The sequence below is a fragment of the Podarcis muralis genome, chromosome 3 (assembly GCF_964188315.1).
Source record: "Podarcis muralis chromosome 3, rPodMur119.hap1.1, whole genome shotgun sequence".
Classification (NCBI taxonomy): domain Eukaryota; kingdom Metazoa; phylum Chordata; class Lepidosauria; order Squamata; family Lacertidae; genus Podarcis; species Podarcis muralis.
The window spans coordinates 30994706-31015607 of NC_135657.1; the positions used below are offsets into that span (position 1 = coordinate 30994706).

At 43.1% G+C, this 20902-nt stretch overlaps 1 protein-coding gene across 5 annotated transcripts in view; it reads right to left on the reverse strand.

Annotated features, from left to right (window-relative positions):
• WDR26 (WD repeat domain 26) overlaps window positions 1-5346 on the reverse strand; it is a 35819-nt gene extending 30473 nt beyond the window's left edge. For 4 of the 5 annotated variants that reach the window (XM_028724539.2, XM_028724538.2, XM_077925613.1 and 1 more), the window contains exons 1-3: window positions 4613-5138; window positions 2710-2809; window positions 2441-2497 (exon numbers count right to left, since the gene is read on the reverse strand). In XM_028724539.2, coding sequence (XP_028580372.2) covers window positions 2441-2497; window positions 2710-2809; window positions 4613-5007 — 552 coding nt within the window. In that variant the 5' untranslated portion in view covers window positions 5008-5138. Of the gene's footprint in view, window positions 1-2440; window positions 2498-2709; window positions 2810-4612 lie in introns of all 5 variants that reach the window. The other variant, XM_028724540.2, reaches the window with a different exon arrangement.
• Window positions 5347-20902: the final 15556 nt, after the last annotated feature.

The window sequence follows — 20902 nt, forward strand, 5'->3', positions numbered from 1 at the left end:
TTTTAAAATGCTGGGGGTCGGCAGCGCTTCGCTCCCGACCCCCAGCATTTTAAAACCTTCCCGGGACACGGGGAGATTTTAAAATGCTGGGGGTCGGCAGCGCTTCGCTCCCGACCCCCAGCATTTTAAAACCTCCCCGGGACAGGGGGAGATTTTAAAATGCTGGGGGTCGGCAGCTAACGCTTCGCTCCGACCCCCAGCATTTTAAAATCTCCCCGGGACAGAGACTTCTCTGCTGTCCCTTGGAGATTTTAAAATGCTGGGGGTCGGCAGCGAACGCTTCGCTCCCGCCCGCCAGCATTTTAAGATCGCCCCCGGCAGGCGGGGGGAAGGCAGGCGGGGGGGAGCAAAGACTTTTGCCCCCCGCCGGCCTTCAGAAGAGGTCCTCTTCTGAAGGCCGGCTGTGGGCGAAAGTCTTTGCTCCCGACCGCCAGCATTTCCCTATGGGCTTTCGTCTTGCGATGCAAGCCCATAGGGAAATTCGTCTTGCGAAGCGCCTCCAAAACAGAAAACCCTTTCGTCTTGCGGGTTTTCCGTCTTGCGAGGCATTCGTCTTGCGGGGTACCACTGTACATAGTTTTAAATTGGATTGACCAAAATATAATCCAAATATAAAGACTTAGTCATGTATATCTTTTGGGTCTTCTATTACAAACATAAACACCTAAGGTGAGAAGTATCCCACCCCTTAACTTCTCTCTCTCTCGTCTTACCACCTATGGATTTCCCCCCCTAAAATGACCCATAAAATATCACCAGAGGCATCAGTTGAAATCCCAATAAATTAAATATCTTTCTGTTGTGTGTTCTAATGAGAAATCAGTTGTTCAAAAAATAAAGGCAAACACCTGTTTTCTAGGAAAAATACTCTGGTTTTCAATCTCAGAAGTTTATTGTGAAATGTTCTGAATAAGATTTAAGGATAAATTTTATTCTCAGAAATCTGAAGGGGACAGTACAGGTCTTTTAATTAAAAAAATAAAAATGTATTAATGTATTTCTTATTCATCTTATCTACATTTGTACATAAATGGAAATACCAGTCTCTCCCAATTATTTCAATACACTTTCCCAAAATGCCTTTTTTGACTTATGAAAGGTGAAAACACTCCTTGCTCCAATAAATGTAATACTCAAAAGAATGCCAGTCCACTTCTATGCAATGTGCTCAATAAAAGCACAAAATTTTACCTCAATTTATATTCACCTCAGTTACATTACTTATTCCTACACAACTCTTGCACTTTAAAGCATTTGTTTGTTCTGTTTGGTTATATTATCTAAGTGCTGACTATCATATTATCAGCTGTCCATTCTTAAAGTAACACAGTTCTACTTGTCTGAGAGGAAAAGTTTATGCATGATTAGACTTTGATTTGATTAAAAAGAACAAGATACAAATACTTTCAGGCAGCAACTGAAGTTTAACAAAACATCTGTTTTTCCATACTTCATTTCCTGTCTGATGGGGGAAGGGAAGAGAGAACAGGAAAATATCCTTTTGACAACAAATAAATCAACCAGAAGAAAGCTAAACCAACATCAACCAATTCCTCACTGTTTTCATAGTCACTTTTGTAGTAACGCTGTATTTTCCACTTGAAGAAGAGGAAAAATACACCACTATAATGACAGGGCAGCTGAATGTATGAAAAAAATAAATCAGGGTTGTATCCAACTGAACCATACTCTGAGGAAAGCCCCTGAAATCAAAATACTTACATTAGTAATTTCAATTTATTTGAATGGGTCTATTCAGAGTATGACTTAGATGCATGCAACCCTCAGTACAGAAGAGTTTGGGTGATAGGAGTGGTTAAGAGAGTATTTCATGCTTCCCGTAAACACAATACATTGTCTCCCTTATTTTGTGTGTGTACGCACACAATTGTTTTAGTTCCAGTGTATAAATTTGAGCTATATTATCTCAATGAAATGATCAGAAGACTGCCTTGTTTTAATTAAACAGAAATCTACAGAGAATGACCCAAGTTCTAGACAGCTACATAAATGCAAAAGTCAACTGAAAAGAGTACTGTTTGCTGTCAGTCATTGCATTTCACTAATGTTTATTCAAATATGCCACTTCACAGAGACCATATATCATCCCCTGAAAGCCATACCCAGAAAAATTTCACTCAAGAACAGATTAAAGAGTTGAACACAAAAATGTACACATTTCTCATCAGTGACTTACAAGAGATACTTATATATCTATGCCCACACTGCTGCAGGATGTTCAAATACACTCATGACATGAGAGAGACATGACACTTTAAATTTTTTAGGCTTTTCATTACAAATATCAGGTAGGCTGGTGTATATACTTATTTTATTAAGACACATGTGTACCCCAACACAAATCTGGGGGGGGGGGGGGAGGCATAGTATTACTACAAATAAACTAAACTATATCAAACAATTCAAGAATCTCTCTTACCACAATTGCATGAGGAGAGTGCACTAAAGGCTTGAGTTCATTCAGGTCGTTCTCAGCCTACAAGTAGCAGTTTTTAAAATAGAAAGGGAGAGAAAAAAAGAGATAAACCAAGGATTATGAACAGCACCAACCAACAAATCTGCAACTCAGACCTATGGAAGCTTATTCAAAGTTAAATCTCACTAAGTTCAATGGATTTACTCTCAAGTAACTGTGTATAGGATTGCAGTTCTAGTGATAATTAGGCAGTTGCATGCCTCTTCCATTACCTTATCCCATTCTCCTTCCATGACATGATTGCGGAATTTGGTAGCAGAAGGATGTTCTAAACGACATCCTGACTCTTGCATTAGAAGATCAACAGTCTGGCTGCAGGAGAGAGGTACAGTATTTTAAAAAAAGCTGACCAGTCTTATTCTTACAGTGAAGCCATCCATGTAGCCATAAATCCAAAATATTGTTTTAAAAAATATGTTCCACCTTAAGAAAAATAAGATGCTGGAATGTGTTCTAGTGAATTCCAGCAAACAAACTTGTGCCCTCAGATCCACAAGTTACATATGGAGTATAAACTTCACAAATACAAAGTTATTTTTCCTCAACTATTTTGATGATCAAGAAAAACATGGCTCAATAAAAACACAGTTTTAATTATGTTATTCATATGAAAACACAAACATTGACATTAGATTATAACGTGATTAGAACTACCTATAGCAACTGGAATTTTGTTGATGCAGCGAGCACAGTGTTAATTCCCTACCAATATATCATCTGCCTTCAAGTCAGTTGTCCATTAGGCTGGGATCTTAATAAAATAGACTATTCTATAACCTACAGCCCTCCCCTTCACATTTTAAACTAAAAATAGCGCATTTACTATGGTGTAGTCTATGAACAGTCACGAGTTGTCACCTGCTGCTGTAAACTTGCCCTATTTCAGTGGTGTGCTTGTTTCGAGCACAGAGTTAATTAAAACCAATCCATTCCCACAATAACACAAACTCTTGGCATACAAGGGGCCATAATTTTCCTATAGTACATATTCCTACACATCCACATCTCAATATTCTCTAGCTGCTATTATATTGTACTATTGTTGGGTTTGTTTTGTTAATCCAACTGCTGATGTCCTGCATTTATTTGCTTTTCACCCTCCCCCACCCCAGCTGCATGCCTATTACTCAGCTCAAAGTACTGCAGTGCTGCAAGCAACAGAAGAGTCAACACATTTGACATTAATTTTCTGAAGTACTTATACACAGAGTATATTCAAAGACTACATTAGACATAGTTATATCCAAATTACATTTTAAACATACTGTTCATTTTAACACCTAGCCAACGACAGAGACTGTACAAACATAAGTATTTTGATATACTGGTTTGCTTTTTTAACTCAATATACTTGTTTTAAGACTATAGACAAAGAGATTTCCGTAAACTATTGTGTTGAAAATGCTATTTTATCTGTACCATCTTTGCATCAATTCACCTTTATTACTATGTTCTTGGGCCTTCGTACTGTCATAGTTGACAGAAGAATCTACCTGTTCTCCGAGTAGGAAGTCCACACAGGACTAGGCCTGAAAAAATAGGCCCCAGAGTTTCACTGCCTTCATCCCTTCATTCCCTGGATTTATCTCCTCTCCCCCCACCTCTCTCTTTGATATTAAACTGCGACAGAATAATCTGTGACAAAAAGTGCCCCTCCTTGGGATAAATATGGGCCAAGGCAGCCACACAAAAGTGTTGGATTCTCTCCCTTGGGCATATAATGTGCCCTAAAATAAACAAGTCGGCCATGGCTATTATTCTCATCAGAACAAACCCTCGTCAATTTTGTATCCTCCTCCCCCCTCTCAAAGATTTGGATGGAAATAAAAAATAAAAAGGTATTTTACAAGAGCAATACCCCCGACCCCACCCCAAGAGCTGGGTCTCCCTCAAACGCGAGCCTCGCAGTGACTCAAAAGGGGGGGAAGCACAAACAACAACGAGAAAGCCAAAGCCAAAACAGGTTTCTGGAGATGGGGTCAGCCCAGACGGTGTGTGTGTGTGTGTGAAATCTCGTCTTTCGGGCCCACTTCCGCACCCCACGGAAGATTTTACATAGCGCTGAGTTGGGAAGGGCATTAATGGAGACTGTCGTCCTCAGCTTGCCCCACTTACTTGAGGCCCAGCCCGTGGAGGTGCTGCCCGATGAGCCGGATCACGTCCTCGTCGGACTGCGAGAGCCGCTTCTTCTTCTTCAGGGCGCTGCCGCCGACCCCGACGCCGCTGCCTCCCCCCATCTCGACGGCGGACCCCCCGGGGGCCGAAACCCCGTTGTTGACACTCGGCCCGCCGCCGCCGCCACCCCCGCCGTTGTTGTTGTTGGCCGACGGCAGAAGCCCGTTGGCGTGAGCAAGCTGCTCCCCGGCGCTCGAGCCCGAAGAGGCCTCGCCGTTTTGGGCGCTGAGGCAGCCCAGCTCCGGACCCTGCGACGATGACGGCGGCGGCGGCGGCGGCTGTTGTTGTTGCTGCTGCTGTTGCTGCTGACCCCCTCCTGCCCCGTTGGCCTGCATGGCGCTGCTGCTGCCGCCGCTGGCTCTGAGGGGGTTGGCAGCAGGGGGGGCGAGCCCGGCGGAGAGCGAGGGGGACGGGGACGAGGTGAGGCCTGCTCTGCCCGCGGAAGCCCCGGGCTCTCCTGCTCCCTCCGCCGCCGCCGCCGCCGCCGGGGAGGCCCGCGCTTTCTTCCGCGGTGGCGGGGAGGCTCCGCCGGTGTCCGAGTCGGAGGAGGAGGAAGCGGAGGCCAGAGTTTCCTCGCCGAGAGCGGCCGTGGTGGGAAGCCGGGGGGGGGGGGAGTGAGGAAGGGGAGGCGGGGGTGGGAGTGGGGTGGGGGAGGTGGCGGGGGTGAGGAGCGGGGTGGGGGGGAGAGCCCTGGTCCCTCTTCCTCGAGGCCCCTCAGACAGCAGCGGCCGCCGCCGCCCGCTCTAGGGTCCCTCCAGCTAACGCTGCCCGAAGCCCACCGCCTGGCAGCCCCAGGCGCCCGGCCCACTCCTCTCCACTAGCCCGCTGGGTTTGTGGCTTCTCTGCCTAGCTGCAGCCTAATGGAGTCCGGGCCGGGACGTCACAGGAAATTCCTATACTGCCCCCTACACTCACTTCCGCCGCCGCCTGGGGTAGGCTCTGGGGGTGCAGAGTGCAGAGGGGGCAGCCTAGGGCCAGTGGCGTGAGGGGCTCCGGCTGGCCTCCACAGCACCCCCGCTGGGCGGGCACAGACCCTGCTCGGGGTGGCTGAGGTGGGCGCTTTGTCACCGCACCTGACTGTTTGCGTGAGGCTGGCTGGCTTGTTATGCTTCCACCTTGCTTATCTCATATGCCCATATAGGGCAAGGCTGGAGGTATATGTAAATATATACACACACTCTCATTTCCCCGTGCTCTGAAATGGCACACATAAACGGGAACTAGCATGTTGATGTGCTCCGAAAACATTGTTCTATAGTTACCAATTACTTTTTTTTTTTTTTTGAAGTGAGTTGAATCTTTCTATTCGAAACAGCAAGAGAGTCTTGTGGCTGATGTGTTCGTCTTTAAGGCTCCGCAAGACTAATAGGGCTACTGTCCTGGAAGTTGTTTTTTCCTGTTCTGAGTGGGTTTCTTCCCTTTCTGGCTTGTATGTATATATATGTATGTGTAGGTAGGTAGATCCAGTGCTTTTTTCGGGGGGGGGGGATGCAGGGATACGCGTACCCCTAAACATTTTTTGAATCTAAGTTTGGCCTCATTGAGGGGCAGAATTACAATATGAGTAGGAAAATGAGAGTTACCCCTAAACATTTTTTAAGAAGAAAAAAAAGCAGTGGGTGATAGATAGATGGATATACCTTTAACATCAAAGTAACAGGTGTTTGTAAGAAACACAAACATATTTGCATAAAGTGTTTTCAGACTAAGAAAAATATCCCTCCCCCTTGTTTTTGTGCCCCTACCTTGAGGTAGAACTTCAATAATATTTCCCCACACAATAGAGTAGGAGTGGCAAGCCCTGCCTTACCACAGGAATTACAGCCTTTCCCATTTAATGGGGGGAAATGGGACTCTGGTGTTAGAGGGCAGTTGTGTATAGCTTTTGAATAACAAAATATACATAATAACTATACACACACACACACACACACACACACACACACACACACACTTTTCCTCCCTAAAGAGCAGGGGTTAGCTTTAGTACTGCCTTCTATTAAAAAATACTAAATGTTGTAAAATGCATTAAAATGAAAAGTATTTCAAGGACAACAGAACGTTGAGGGAGGTAGTAAACCCTATGACAGCCCAGTCACTATCCAGTAGATGCTTGTGGCGCTCATGCCAATATATTCCACGCAGCACTAACAATCACAAAAGGATATTCTGTGGGCAGGAGTTGTGTTTTTCTCAGTGACAAAATATTGTAGCTTGACGTATGGAGAAATATTGCAGCTTGATGTATGGATCTTACTGGTTTTGCAGAAATCCATACAGTGAATGAATAACAACTGCTTATTGATAGTGCTGAAAACTGTCTCAAAAGGCCCCAACTACACCTGGGTCTGCCTTTCCATTCAGCATCTTGTAACTAACCCTTGCCATCTCCTACCTACAACCATACCTATGTAACTCAGGGTAACAATTCATGCATCTAATTATATGGACTCCAGTTCACAAAAACTTGTGCCATAATAAATTTGTTTTTAAGTCTTGAAGGTGCCACAATAATCTTTATGGTCTTTGGCCTGATAATGTTGGTGAGTGGTAATTCAGATATGAAGCTTCTCTATATGATGCTGACCTCCCAACTGCATCAGGTGAGTCTTGTTTAGTTATCTTTTTGGAAGAGACATCAGAATACAATTATGCTACTCCTTCTCAACAAAGATGCTATGGTACTTTTTACAAGGCATGGGTGTTGGCCTTGTGCCATGCCTAATTCCAATTTATAAAATGTAATTATCCAAGCATCCTACCTAAATAGTACCATGAATACAATGCTATTTCTCACTTCCTGCCATTATATTGTTGTGTAATGTCACTGAGTAGCAGTGAACAGCCAATGTATATACATAATGAACAATAATTACATTCAAAATGCCTATGGTCTCTCACTATAAATTGTTATTATTATTTATCAAATTTCTATACCACCCTTCATCCAAAGATCAGAGTGTGGTTTACAACAGAAAAACACATAAATACGTACGACAATGACAAACAAAAATAATAACTCAAGACACAGCATTATTATTTGTTAAAATTCTTATTTATTAAAATTTATCACATATTAAATTTATTATTATTAAAATATTCTTGATTTAATTTCTAGACCACCCATAAATGCTATGAAGCAGCAACTTCCCCTCCCCACAGTTCTTCAGGTAACAGCAGACATTTAGGCTGCAATTCTAATGGTATTTACCTCAGTATATATCTTTAGATTTCACTGGTAGAGCACTTCACTCACAACTATCAAACAGAGATAAAAATGTACAGTATAAAGGTTAATATTGAAACATTGTTTAGCTAAAGCATGCCACTCCTCCTCACTGAAGGGGCTTACTGTGCCCATTGTTGTTAAATACACATTTGTTATTATACTATTTATGTCCTGCTAAATTAACCTAATCCATTTTCTTCATAAAATATTAGAGGGATATTTATTGAGGTTGATGGTGGGTAAGACCCTGCATCTTCTGACTTTATCTGCAGTTTCAGGTGTTCACACAGTCAAATGCTGATACTTCTCCCCTTTTCAGTTTTTCATGCAAAAATGTGTATCTCACTAGAGAGGAAAATTTTTTGAGTGACTGGTGCATACGGAATGTAATATTGACTCTTTCCTAGCTGTTGTCCCATCCCTCCTTCACTATCAGAGCGTCTTCCCTTCTTTTAGGGGTGTGGCAAGGTTAAAGTTGCACTATCACTTCAGGCCAGTGAGGGACTAAAAAGTAAGTTGTGGCAAATGTGCTGAGAATGACACAATTTTTTCCTAACTGCAGCATAAAAACATGCTCTTTCAAGATCTGTAGAGATGTGACCAGAAGAAAGGACTTTATTGTACTTGATCACATAGCTTTCAACAAGGAAGATGTTCACAGTTTCTCTAAAACAGGGGTGAGCACCCTCTTTTCTGTTTCAGTCACTGGGTAAGAACAGCGGGTGGCGCTGTGGGTTAAACCACAGAGCCTAGGTTGGTGGTTCGAATCCCCGCGATGGGGTGAGCTCCCGTTGCTCAGTCCCTGCTCCTGCCAACCTAGCAGTTCGAAAGCACATTGAAGTGTAAGTAGATAAATAGGTACCGCTTCGGCGGGAAGGTAAACTGAGTTTCTGTGCGCTGCTCTGGTTCACCAGAAGCGGCTTAGTCATGCTGGCCACGTGACCCGGAAGCTGTACGCTGGTTCCCTTGGCCAATAAAGCGAGATGAGCACCGCAACCCCAGAGTCGTCTGCGACTGGACCTAATGGTCAGGGGTCCCTTTACCTTTACCTTTACCTTTTAAGAACATATCTTTGTATTTCTAGTCACATTCCACTACTGTACTTTCAAATATAGTCAAACTGTAACTGAATCTGTTTGAGGAATTTAACCTCTTAAACAGAAACGTTTAGGGGTAGAATTCTTTCCAATATATTTTTTTAAACCATCAAATATTGTGGTTTTGTCAGTGAAATGCTCTTGCGTGCATGCACTCTCTCTCTCTCTGTGTTACACTACAGCTTTCCTTTCAAAACTAGTTTCAGTTAATGTTTGTTACTCACGTATACCAATATTGGATCAGACCTGTTGCTTAGAATAGCAATCATCAAAGACACTTTTTTTAAAAAAAAGGATTTAATTTTAAAGACAGGAAAGTGTGCCTCACTCTTTGGTATGATGCACAAACTAGTCGTTAATGCTGCAACTTGTAAGGTGTTAATTAGATCCAATTATAACCTGAGTAGCCTGCCCTGGCATTACAGTGCATCCTGGCACTCCTTTTAATTTTTATTCACCTATGAACTGGGATTGTCATGGTTTCCTGGATTCATATAGAAAATAGAATTGTAAATCATCTGGAAGTTTTGTCTGATAAACATCAATTGAGAACAACTTTTTTGGTTTCTATGATTACAGTACCATCACGGCTATTTTTCTAGAAGAAGAGGTGCCGGAATTCACCATGAACGCCTCCCTTGTTCTTTTAGAATGGCAATGGTGCCCCCCTGAGAGGTGCTGAAACTGAGTTCCTGTGAGTTCCAGCTGGGGGAAAAAGCCCTGAGTACCATATAGCTAATTTTCAAAATAGGTACCTTATAAGTTAAAAATGGTACACAGTAGAAATGAGAAGAACTAGGAAGCTCCATAGGTTTGAGTCTAATTTCTCTCTCTCTCTCTCTCTCTCTCACACACACACACACACACACACACACACACTTTGGTTTCCAAACGTTTTGGAAGTTGAACGGACTTCCGGAACGGATTCCGTTTGATTTCCAAGGTACAACTATACTCTTGTTTGATGCATCAGAGTGTTGGACTAGGGCCTGGGAGGCCAGGGTTCAAATGTCCATTCACCCATGAAGAGCACTTGGTGATCTTGGACCTGTCACTGTTTGTTAGCCTAACTTATTTATTTCTATATATTTTATTTTTATAATTCTTTAAATAATCTGTCACAGCTAAAAATTGGCCGCTGTTTCTTTAACGCTAAAAGAACTAAGTCAGCATGAGTCAGCGGCCTACAATGACTCATGCAACCTTTCACCAAATTGTACCTGTATATATAGAATGGTCAATGTTAGCGTTTGGTGTGGGTTGGTTGGATGGTAGAAAGCTGGTTGCGTTTGGTGTGTGTAAAAGCTGTCGGTCGTGGTTGAAGAAGAAGACTTTTTAAGAATAAAAGCAGCAATACTCTGCAAGAATACTCTTTCTCAAAGACTCTTTTGTGCCAACTAAGGTCTGAGGACTAGGCAAAGGAGGTCAGAACCTTTTCTTTTTTCCAAACACTGATATAATTGGATATAGATTTGATACCTGTCATAAGAAATAGATGCTGCTGTTGAAGGGGGGAGGGGATACAAAGGAAAGAATAGAAGGATGAAAGCAGAAGCAGAAAATTATAAATGCGGTGGAGTTAGAGACATGTCAGCAGGAGAAACAGCCATGAGAATCATGACACATTGCCATTGACACAAACCTCCAGCTCTACTTCATTATCCACCCACTACCATCTTATTGTGCATTTGCTGTGTGTCGTTATACTGAATATGCATGTTACAAAATGGTGCTCAGGATGGTAATGCTTTGGTTCAAATTGATCACATGTAACCTTAAAAACCAGCCTCTTTCCAAAATTGATTGAAAATCAGCATCCAGTGATGAACAAGTGGCAGTGGAAGTTTAGTTTAAGAAATTATTGTTGTTGTTGGCACCTGTCTGTCTCAAAAGAGAATGGAGTGTGCCTCCAGGGTGAAATCAAACCAGTCTGTTAGTGGTACCAAAGTGACCTCCCAGAGTCTCAAGCCTGGGCAATGTGTATAGAGGTCCTGGGATACCCAAATGACAAGACCCCCTCTCAACCTCCCCGTTGTCGTCTATCAACACATGTTAATGTTGACCATCTTTTGTGAATATCGGCATTCCTCATGCATGGTACTGCTTATAGGATGTACAATGATGAATGTGGGTGATCCTATCTCGGTGATAGACAACATTCACTGATATATCTCTGACTTTCTGGACTTTTCTGGACAAAAAATAAATCTGAGAGAACATTCACATGACTGAAAATGAGAGTCCATGAATGTTAGCACTGAACTCTCCAGGGTTATGTTCAGAAACGTGGGTGTATTGCACCAAGCATATCTGCTGTGTATCATTTGCTCTAGTTTTGTGCACTTTGAGTGCTGTTGCTTATGTAGCCAAAGAGTGGCACTAACCATGCACAAAGGGGAATGTGTCAGCAGACTTGGGGGAAGCCCAAGGTCATACACAGACACAAAAACACAGAAGGCCAGATTTAGGTTTGATGCGGCCCTAAGCTACTGAAGGTATTGGGGCCCTTTATATGTCCAGCTGTCCTTTGTCAACAACAAATTGTCACTGTTTTTTTTGTGTTGAATATATGCTATATGGTAATTTATGGACCTAATAGGTATCTAAAGCCATTTGCACATAACAAAATATGTATTTTATCAAAGTAATTGTTGAACTGAAATGCAATTAAGAAGTATATTAATAGTGAAATAATTATTAAGGTCTAACTTAAAATGATTTCTTATTCATAACAAACTTAATAATGCAAACACATTGGCATTTGGAAATAACAAAAGTACCTTTAGAAACACAGTTTACAAAGACTCATAATCTAGTCTCTAGAAACTTGCTATAACATGAAATAATAATTGTAGGTTTTATTTTATTTGTTTTTTATCTTATATTTTGGAAATGTACATCCAATTTTTTTCCCTTTAAATTTTTTTGGGGACCCCAAGAGAGTGAGGCACTAAGCTATAGATTGTTTAGCTTATATGTATATCCAGCACTGCACACGCACACACTATGTATCTGTATCTATATCTATATCTATATATCTATATATGACATACACATATATATGGGAATACCCTAAGGGGGAGAGGAAACCCATCCTTTTCCTACACTTTACAATCCGGAGCTAATAATAATAATAATAATAATAATAATAATAATAATAATAATAATAATAATTTATTATTTATACCCCGCCCATCTGGCTGGGTTTCCCAAGCCACTCTGGGCGGCTTCCAACAGAACACTAAAATACAATAACCTATTAAACATTAAAAGCTTCCCTAAACAGGGCTGCCTTCAGATGTCTTCTAAAAGTCTGGTAGTTATTTTTCTCTTTGACATCTGGTGGGAGGGCGTTCCACAGGGTGGATGCCACTACTGAGAAGGCCGTCTGCCTGGTTCCCTGTAACTTGGCTTCTCGAAGCGAGGGAACGGCCAGAAGACCCTCGGCGCTGGACCTCAGTGTCCAGGCAAAACAATGGGGGTGGAGACGCTCCTTCAGGTATACTGGACCGAGGCCGTTTAGGGCTTTAAAGATCAGCAACAACACTTTGAACTGTGCTCGGAAACGTACTGGGAGCCAATGTAGGTTTTTCAGGACCAGTGTTATGTGGTCTCAGCAGCCGCTCCCAGTCACCAGTCTTGCTGCTGCATTCTGGATGAGTTGTAGTTTCTGGGTCACCTTCAAAGGTAGCCCCACATAGAGCACATTGCAGTAGTCCAAGCGAGAGATAACTAGAGCATGCACCACTCTGGCAAGACAGTCCGCGGGCAGATAGGGTCTCAGCTTGCGTACCAGATGGAGCTGGTAAACAGCTGCCCTGGACACAGAATTAACCTGCGCCTCCATGGACAGCTGTGAGTCCAAAATGACTCCCAGGCTGCGCACCTGGTCCTTCAGGGGCACAGTTACCCCATTCAGGACCAGGGAATCCCACACACCTGCCCGCCTCCTGTCCCCCCAAAACAGTACTTCTGTCTTGTCAGGATTCAGCCTCAATCTGTTAGCAGCCATCCATCCTCCAACTGCCTCCAGACACTCACACAGGACCTTCACCGCATTCACTTGTTCTGTTTTGAAAGAGGTAGAGCTGGGTATCATCCGCATACTGATGAACACCCAGCCCAGCCCCCCTGATGATCTCTCCCAGCAGCTGCATGTAGATGTTGAAAAGCATGGAGGAGAGGACAGAACCCTGAGGCACCCCAAAAGCGAGAGCCCAGGGGTCTGAACACTCGTCCCCCCCCACCACTTTCTGAACACGGCCCAGGAGGATAACGCCCACTGTTAGTGTATATCCCTAACTAGGTTTTTTTTAAACAATCAAGTAGTATATAATTTTTTATGAAATAAAAAAATAAAACAGATATTCACATAAGCTTACTTTGTGGGCAGTTTGAGGTGTGGACTAGCATTATCCTTAATGCTTGAGCTTCCCTGTTAACTCTACTTATATTTCTATTTTGCACTAGAAAACTGTTTAACTTGCAGATACTTTGTGCAGTACTATAGGCAAATGATTGGCACCATACATTCACTGAAGACATTTGTACCTGTGATGCAGAAAATGCTATTAAATGTAAAACATCCTTATGGCCTACACACCATACATTTAAAACACATTATTTTTCTCAAAGAATTGTGGGAAACTGTAGTTTGTTAAGGTTGCTGGGAATTATAGCTCTGTAAGGGGCAAACTACACTTTCCAGGTTTGTGGTGGTGGGAAATGTACTTTAAATGTATAGTGTGTTTGTAGCCAACATCATAAAACACCACCAGTTTTAAAATTGAAGAGGTTAAAGCCTCAAGAAGGTGCTTTTCAGTCCTTTTTGAATGAACATCCATTCATCCTTAACCCAAATAGCACATCCAGGTCCAAATACAAATTTAAATTTAGTGGTGTACTGTACTGGTAAATTTTGATGTGCAGGAGCTTGGTATGGCAGTGCCAATAGACATACCCGTAAGTAGAATAAAAATGCAGACAGCTTTGCTGATCCTTCATTATAAACACACACACACACACACACCCCTACTAGAAAAATTAACCAATAAACTGAAACTGACACGAGGACAAATAGAAGAAGACGCCTTCACCCCAGTATGGCTCTCCTTTATCACATACACAACCCAACAAGACAACGACAAAAATCCACCAACAGCATACAAATCAATATGGCTAACCTGATCCAAAACATCCACCCACCCCACTCACACATGAAAACAAAGACCACCACAGCCAACCACAAATGAATAACCACACCCTAGGCCAACCCCAACCTCTCTCACCACCAAAGGAACACAAGCGAACAACAAAGAACCTGCACAAACAACGCGGACACCAAACCCTACATATAGTAAGTGAAATAGAAACATCGCCACCCTACCCCACTCTCCCCTATCTCTCCCCCTCCCCCTCTTTCCCCCTTTTCTTCCTAATGTCTCAATAAAAATGATTTGTAAAAATTTTACATGGGGAAAAAACACACGAGAGAGAGACATTGCACACTTTTGTAAATCAACAAAATCTTTAATAATAAAGAAAGAAAGAAAGAAACAGGTACCGCTCCAGCGGGACGGTAAACGGCGTTTCCGTGCGCTGCTCTGATTTGCCAGAAGCGGCTTAATCATGCTGGCCGCATGACCTGGAAGCTGTACACCGGCTCCCTCGGCCAATAAAGCGAGATGAGTTCCACAACCCCAGAGTTGTTCGCGACTGGACTTAACTTTCAGGGGTCCTTTACCCTTACCTTTTTAAAAGCACTGCACACTGACATGTGGATGTGAAAGTGCTTCATCTTATCAGTGGTCACAACTCCTGAATTGAATGGATGGCTCTAATGCTCCATTTGCTGCCTTCCTTCAAACATTAACATTTTTGGATGTTCTAAGATGTTTAAAATAGTCAAAAAGATGACAGCTTTTAATTCCTCTGAATTTGATATCTACTTTAGATTTTTAAAGGCTGGCTCCCAAAGTTATTTCAGGTGAAACAAATGGATTTAGGCCCATTGCTTGGCCAAATGTTAATGACACACACACACACTTCAGTGGAAACTGCATGCAGCTGAGCGGCTCACATTTGGAGCATCAACACACAAAGGAACAGAAAGAAAGCAACACAAATATTTTGACTGAAGTGTCTTAGAAAAGTAATTTTAAATCATGGAAACCTAGGTTCTGAAAATGGTGTTGCCTGTATTGGTGTGAGTGATGGGGGTCCCATGGCACAAATTTCATTTGGTCCCAGTGCAAAGGAAAAGAGCTGAGATATTCTCCCTTACTATAATGTCCAAACAAGATGAGATGGGGAAGAAGAATGATCGGTTTTTAAGGAGTCTTCAATTATTTTGCAAAGGAAATTTTTATTGTTCAGGGCCTCATGCTATTAGCCTTTCTTGTACATGGAGAGCCTTTATCAAGTGCATTCAGGACCATCAAACAAATCTGTACTGAGATACACACATTACCATTTTTACGACTGGAACTGCTCTGAATCTGACATCAGGAAGAATGTGTTTTAACTGCAAAGTGTCCTGGAAAAGACACTCTGCATTGGGAAAGAAGGGAACTCCCTCCCATTTTCCACTTTCCTGATGTTCCAAATGACCAGTACCCTGGAGTTATGATTTGTGTTGTTGTCAGGATTCTAACTGGACTGTAACTGACCTAGGAATTCTGCAGAGCAGTTGCTGCTGTGGTCGGCTGTTCAGGCGAACGTCAGTTCAGTGGCCAGCAGCTCAGTCTTCTTGAGGCTCAGGAAAGTTGTTAAAAGGGTCTTTCCAAAAACAGACATCCCAGATTCCAATCCAGATATTTCCAGAGCCGATTCCCTTGGTGTTTTCCACATGCGACACTCTCCAGTTGACACTGACTGTTGAGGCAATGCACATCAGCAAGGCCAAAATACTCATCAAGTATGGAGGCAAGAAACTAAGCTCAGCCATCTCACCACCAGGGAGCCTTCTTTCACCCGCAGGGGGCATTTGGAGAGGAGAAGAGAGGACAGGTAGACATGGCAGACATTATGAATTCAGCGGCCCTAGGATTAATATCATTTGCCTTGTACAGTGTGTTCAAGCCCCAAATACATAAGGATTTTGTCTTAACCTTTTTTAGGCTTGGAGCTCTCCTGAACTTACTTGCAGGGATACTTGTCCTGATTTCTGTGATATGGAACATGTCTGCTGTCTTGCAAAATGGGGAAATTGTCTTCCCAGAAACTTTTGAATTGCCTCAAATTCCCAGCAAGCAGCATATTGGACCTTCTATTTATCTAGGCTATATCGCTGCAGGTTTCCAGCTGCTGAGTGCAGCATTGGTTGGGATGGAGAGATGTTGCATCAGGACCACCGCAACAGATACATATCAAATAGAAACTGTAGTGGTGATTACCCCAGGAAGTGCGGTAAAAAGCGAGAGTCTTAACTACTTGTTCGAAGTGTGGTTCTCTGCTGGATCTGGTAATTCAAGAGAAATCCTCCGCAGTTGAGATGGTGGAAAGTCTTGCGGAAGATCTTGAAATTTGAGAGGAATCCTGCACAGTGGAGATGGAGGAAAGCCATGCGGAAGATCTTGAAATTTGAGAGAAAGCCTGCACAGTGGAGATGGAGGAAAGCCATGCGGAAGATCTTGAAATTTGAAAGAAAGCCTGCACAGTGGAGATGGAGGAAAGCCATGCGGAAGAACTTGTCATTCGAGAGGAATCCAGCAAAGTGGAGATGGAGGAAAGCCATGCATCCCAAAGCTCACCTGAAGGACATCAAAGCCCACCTGAAGTCCCCAAACATACTATTATACATGTGACTCCCTACAACAGGGAGTAGTGAACTGTCAGTTCCAGATCCACGCAAATCGCTCCATACACACACACACACATCCTTTGCACACCAGCATTTCCCCTTCCAGAAGCCTAAGGCTTCCCTTGGTTACATCTCTCATTATCTTTCAGCTCGAATTGTGAAGACCAGGTGAAGGGTGGGTGGGTGTAGAGATCTGCGTGGATCTGGATCTGATAGTTTGCTCTTTACGGTGGAAGGGAATCACATGGAGGCCTCTTTTATGTGTTCTCTAGCATTTGTGTCCTTGTTCCCTTTAGCTTTGTTCCTCTTCTGATTTTCTTTCCTGTGTGTACTCATAGATTTACATTTTTTGTCAGCTCTTTCGTTTCTCTGGAGGAGTGTTTTTTGGTAGTACCTTGAATAAATAGATAAATTTGGGATTTTTTCCTTTTAATGTTATAGGATATCATCAATAGACATTCCTATTTTTATCATTTTCTAATTGTTTTATAATTCCTAACAGATTATGTTCTGTGTTTTGAAATTAACTCCAGTATGTTTGTCCATTGATCTTCATTGTGTTCTTTAGTAGTATTTAATGTAATTATAGGTACAGGAATTTAGGGATTTTGTTGTGGTTTACTATGATATTTGGCTAAATTTCCCAATCTATTAGCCAATAAATTTGTATTAAAAAGTGAAAATAAAAATAAAAATAAACACACACACCCCAAATAGCATGAGTACAAAGTACAATATCCAATTTATTAGGATTAGTATGACTGCAGTCCTTTGCATAGTTACATGGGAGTGAGAACCATTGAACTCAGTAGTCCTTCTGCCTGTGGAAGTTCAACTTGTAAGACACATTGAACTTTACAGTAAGATCTTCAGACAGCTAAAACACAACCCTTAGCTTTTAAGTAGGGCTACCTTGTCAATTGCTAGCACATGAAATGAAAGGGAGGTGCTAAGCTGCTGATTGGTTATTTTTTTCATTATTTGACTTCGTCTACGCTTAATTGGTCATAAAACTTGAGACCCGCAGTATTACTTAATTCCTTACCATCCAAGATGTGTCAGTTGCAGATTTTCTCCTTTGCATTCTCCACTGTGTAAATTTATTTTCCAGACAGACATCTTCACTAGATCAAAAGTTAGTCTCATTCACAAAAGAGAAGCTAAAAGCACCTCTTTTAAAGCTGTGAGAGTTGGTAAAATCTTAATAATGTGTAGAATGTACTGTTGGAAATTATGACACCTAGTGGTCTTTCACAGAATATGCCTAATTCAGAAATTTCCACTTTTGGAAGTATGATTTGAATTATATATATATATTTTTAAAAGTTTGAAGATTCTCTGTCTTATATACAGTGCTTAAAAAATGTTTAGGGGTACTCTCACTTTGACTCAAGAAAACCACCATTTTATAGTTCAAATTGGGAAAAATAAATACAGTAAATGGACAAAAGTACAAAGATTCACAAAATGTTTAGGGATATGCGTACCCCTGCATCACCCCAGAAAAAAGCACTGCTTATATATATGATTATTGGAAAGATAATCTTTTTGCTTCCCATAAAACTTAACTGATTTTGTGGTAGTGAAATAATATATGTATTTTAGCATATACTGTATACATCAAAGCATTTGTGTTAATATTACTTGTACAAGAGAACACACTACATTGTAATCCTATATATCAGGAGTGGAGAACCTCAGATCCTGGTGCCAAATGTGGCCCTCCAAGTTTCTCTGTTTGGCCCTGGGGACTCTTCCCAACCGCACCCCATATACTTTATTCCCTTTCAGAAGTTAACAACAACAACAACAACAACAACAACAACAATAAACAACTTTTATTTGTATCCCACCCTCCTCGGCCGAAACCGGGCTCAGGGCAGCTAACATCAAATATATACCGGTAACATTAGTATAAAATCAAACAATAATTAAATTACCTCCTAAAAACAAGTCAGGATCAAATTTAAATCTAATTAGATGACTTTCCACAGGATTAGGGTTGGGAACAGTAAATGTTCACCAGGCCCAACTGTTTACACTGTTTTTATATGGGCCTGTGAGAATGCTGGGAGGCCTCTTTCATACTAGTTCTTATACAAAAAGAGAAGGTGAGTCAGGCTGAGCCCTGACCAAAGGCCTGGCGGAACAACTCCATCTTTCGGGCCCTGTGGAAAGATGTCAAATCCCGCAGGGCCCTGATCTCTTGTGGCAGAGTGTTCCACCAGGCCTCAGTCGAGGCCAGCCTAATCTCCCTGGGGCCTGGGATCCCCAAGCTGTTATTATTTGCAGACTGTAAGGTCCTCCATGGGGCATACCAGGAGAGGCAGTCCCGTAGGTATGAGGGTCCTAGGCCACATAGGGCTTTAAAGGTTAAAACCAGCACCTTAAACCTGATCATGTACTGCACCAGTGCAGCTGATACAGCACTGGATGAATGTGATCCCGCGGCAAAGTCCCGTAAGGAGTCTCGCCGCGGCATTCTGCACCTGCTGGAGTTTCTGCGTCAGCTTAAAGGGCAGCCCCACATAGAGTGAGTTACAATAATCAAGCCTGGAGGTCGCATGGATCACAGTGGCGAGATCAGAGCAAGAGAGGTAAGGGACCAACTGCTTAGCACGGAGGAGATGGGAAGATGCTGCCTTTGTTGTAGCTGCAACCTGTGCCTCCATAGAAAGGGAGGTGTCGATTACACCCAAACTCTTGACAGAAGGCGCTGGCACTAATTGCACCCCCGTAATAGATGGGCGTTGGCCCCACAATCCCATATCATCCCAACCCAGCCAAAGGACCTTTGTCTTCGAAGGATTTAGCTTCAACCAGCTCCCACGCATCCATCCAGGCACAGCTTCCAAACATCTGATCAGTGTGTGTGGGGCCGAGTCAGGATGGCCGTCCATCAGCAGATAGAGTTGGGTGTCATCAGTGTACTGATGGCAGCCCAAACCAATACTCTGGACAAGCTGGGCGAGGGGGCGCATAAAGATGTTAAAAAGCATCGGGGAGAGAATTGCACCCTGCAACACTCCACACACCAAGGAGTGGTGTGACAACAACTCCTGCCCTAATGCCACTCTCTGTCCCCGACCAGAAAGGAAAGAGTGCAGCCATTGTAGGACTGTGCCCTGAATTCCCGTCAGCAAGAAGGTTGTCCAAAAGTTCATGATCGACCGTGTTGAAGGCTGCTGACAGGTCTAAATGGATCAGCAGCCCCGACCCGCCTTGATCCAGCTGCCTACGGAGATAATCTGTTAGGGCGACCAGAGCCGTCTCGGTCCCATAACCAAGATGGAAGCCGGACTGGAATGGATCCAAAGCTGATGTTTCATCCAGGAATCCACCAAGCTGTTCAGCAACCACTCAATCACCTTACCCAGGTACGAAAGGTTCGAAACTGGGTGGTAATAGGATAGCTCTAAAGCAGGGGTGTCAAACTCAAATTCATCGGGGGCCGCATCAGCAGTTTGGTCACCCTCAAAGGGCCGCTAGAAGGCAGACATTCTCTGGCTTGTAGGCTGCCGCGCATGCACTGAAGAGGCGGCTTTCTTGTGTCAAAAAAAAAAAAAAAGTGAGAATAAAAGGTGAAGGCTGGCGGCCGGCGGCGGCTACACGGGCCACATGACAAGGTCTGGCGGGCCTTGTGTTTGACACCCGTGCTCTAAAGGATCTAATGATGTTTTTTTAAGAGACGCACCACTGCCTCCTTCAACTCCCCTGGCAATGTCTCCGTGCCAAGGGACAAATTGATGATGTCACCCGGGGGACCTGCACCTCATCTGGGCACACTCTAATCAGCCAGGACGGGCACGGGTCAAGAAGGCAAGTGGTGGACTTTCCGGCTTGGAGGAGTCTGGCCACATCTGGGAGTATCCAATTGAAGTGGTCCAATACTGGACCCGAAGACAGTCAAGGGGCCTCCAGTTCCATTGTATTCAAATTGAATGAACATGTGGGATCACATACACTATCCCTGCCGCCTAGAGTGCATGTATTCTTTTGGAAGTCTGCACCCTATAGGACTCTATGCAGTACATGGAATCACATCCCCTGCTTTTTATTGCATAGATCGTTCCCTAGGTGCCTATACATGCGTACACCTGTAC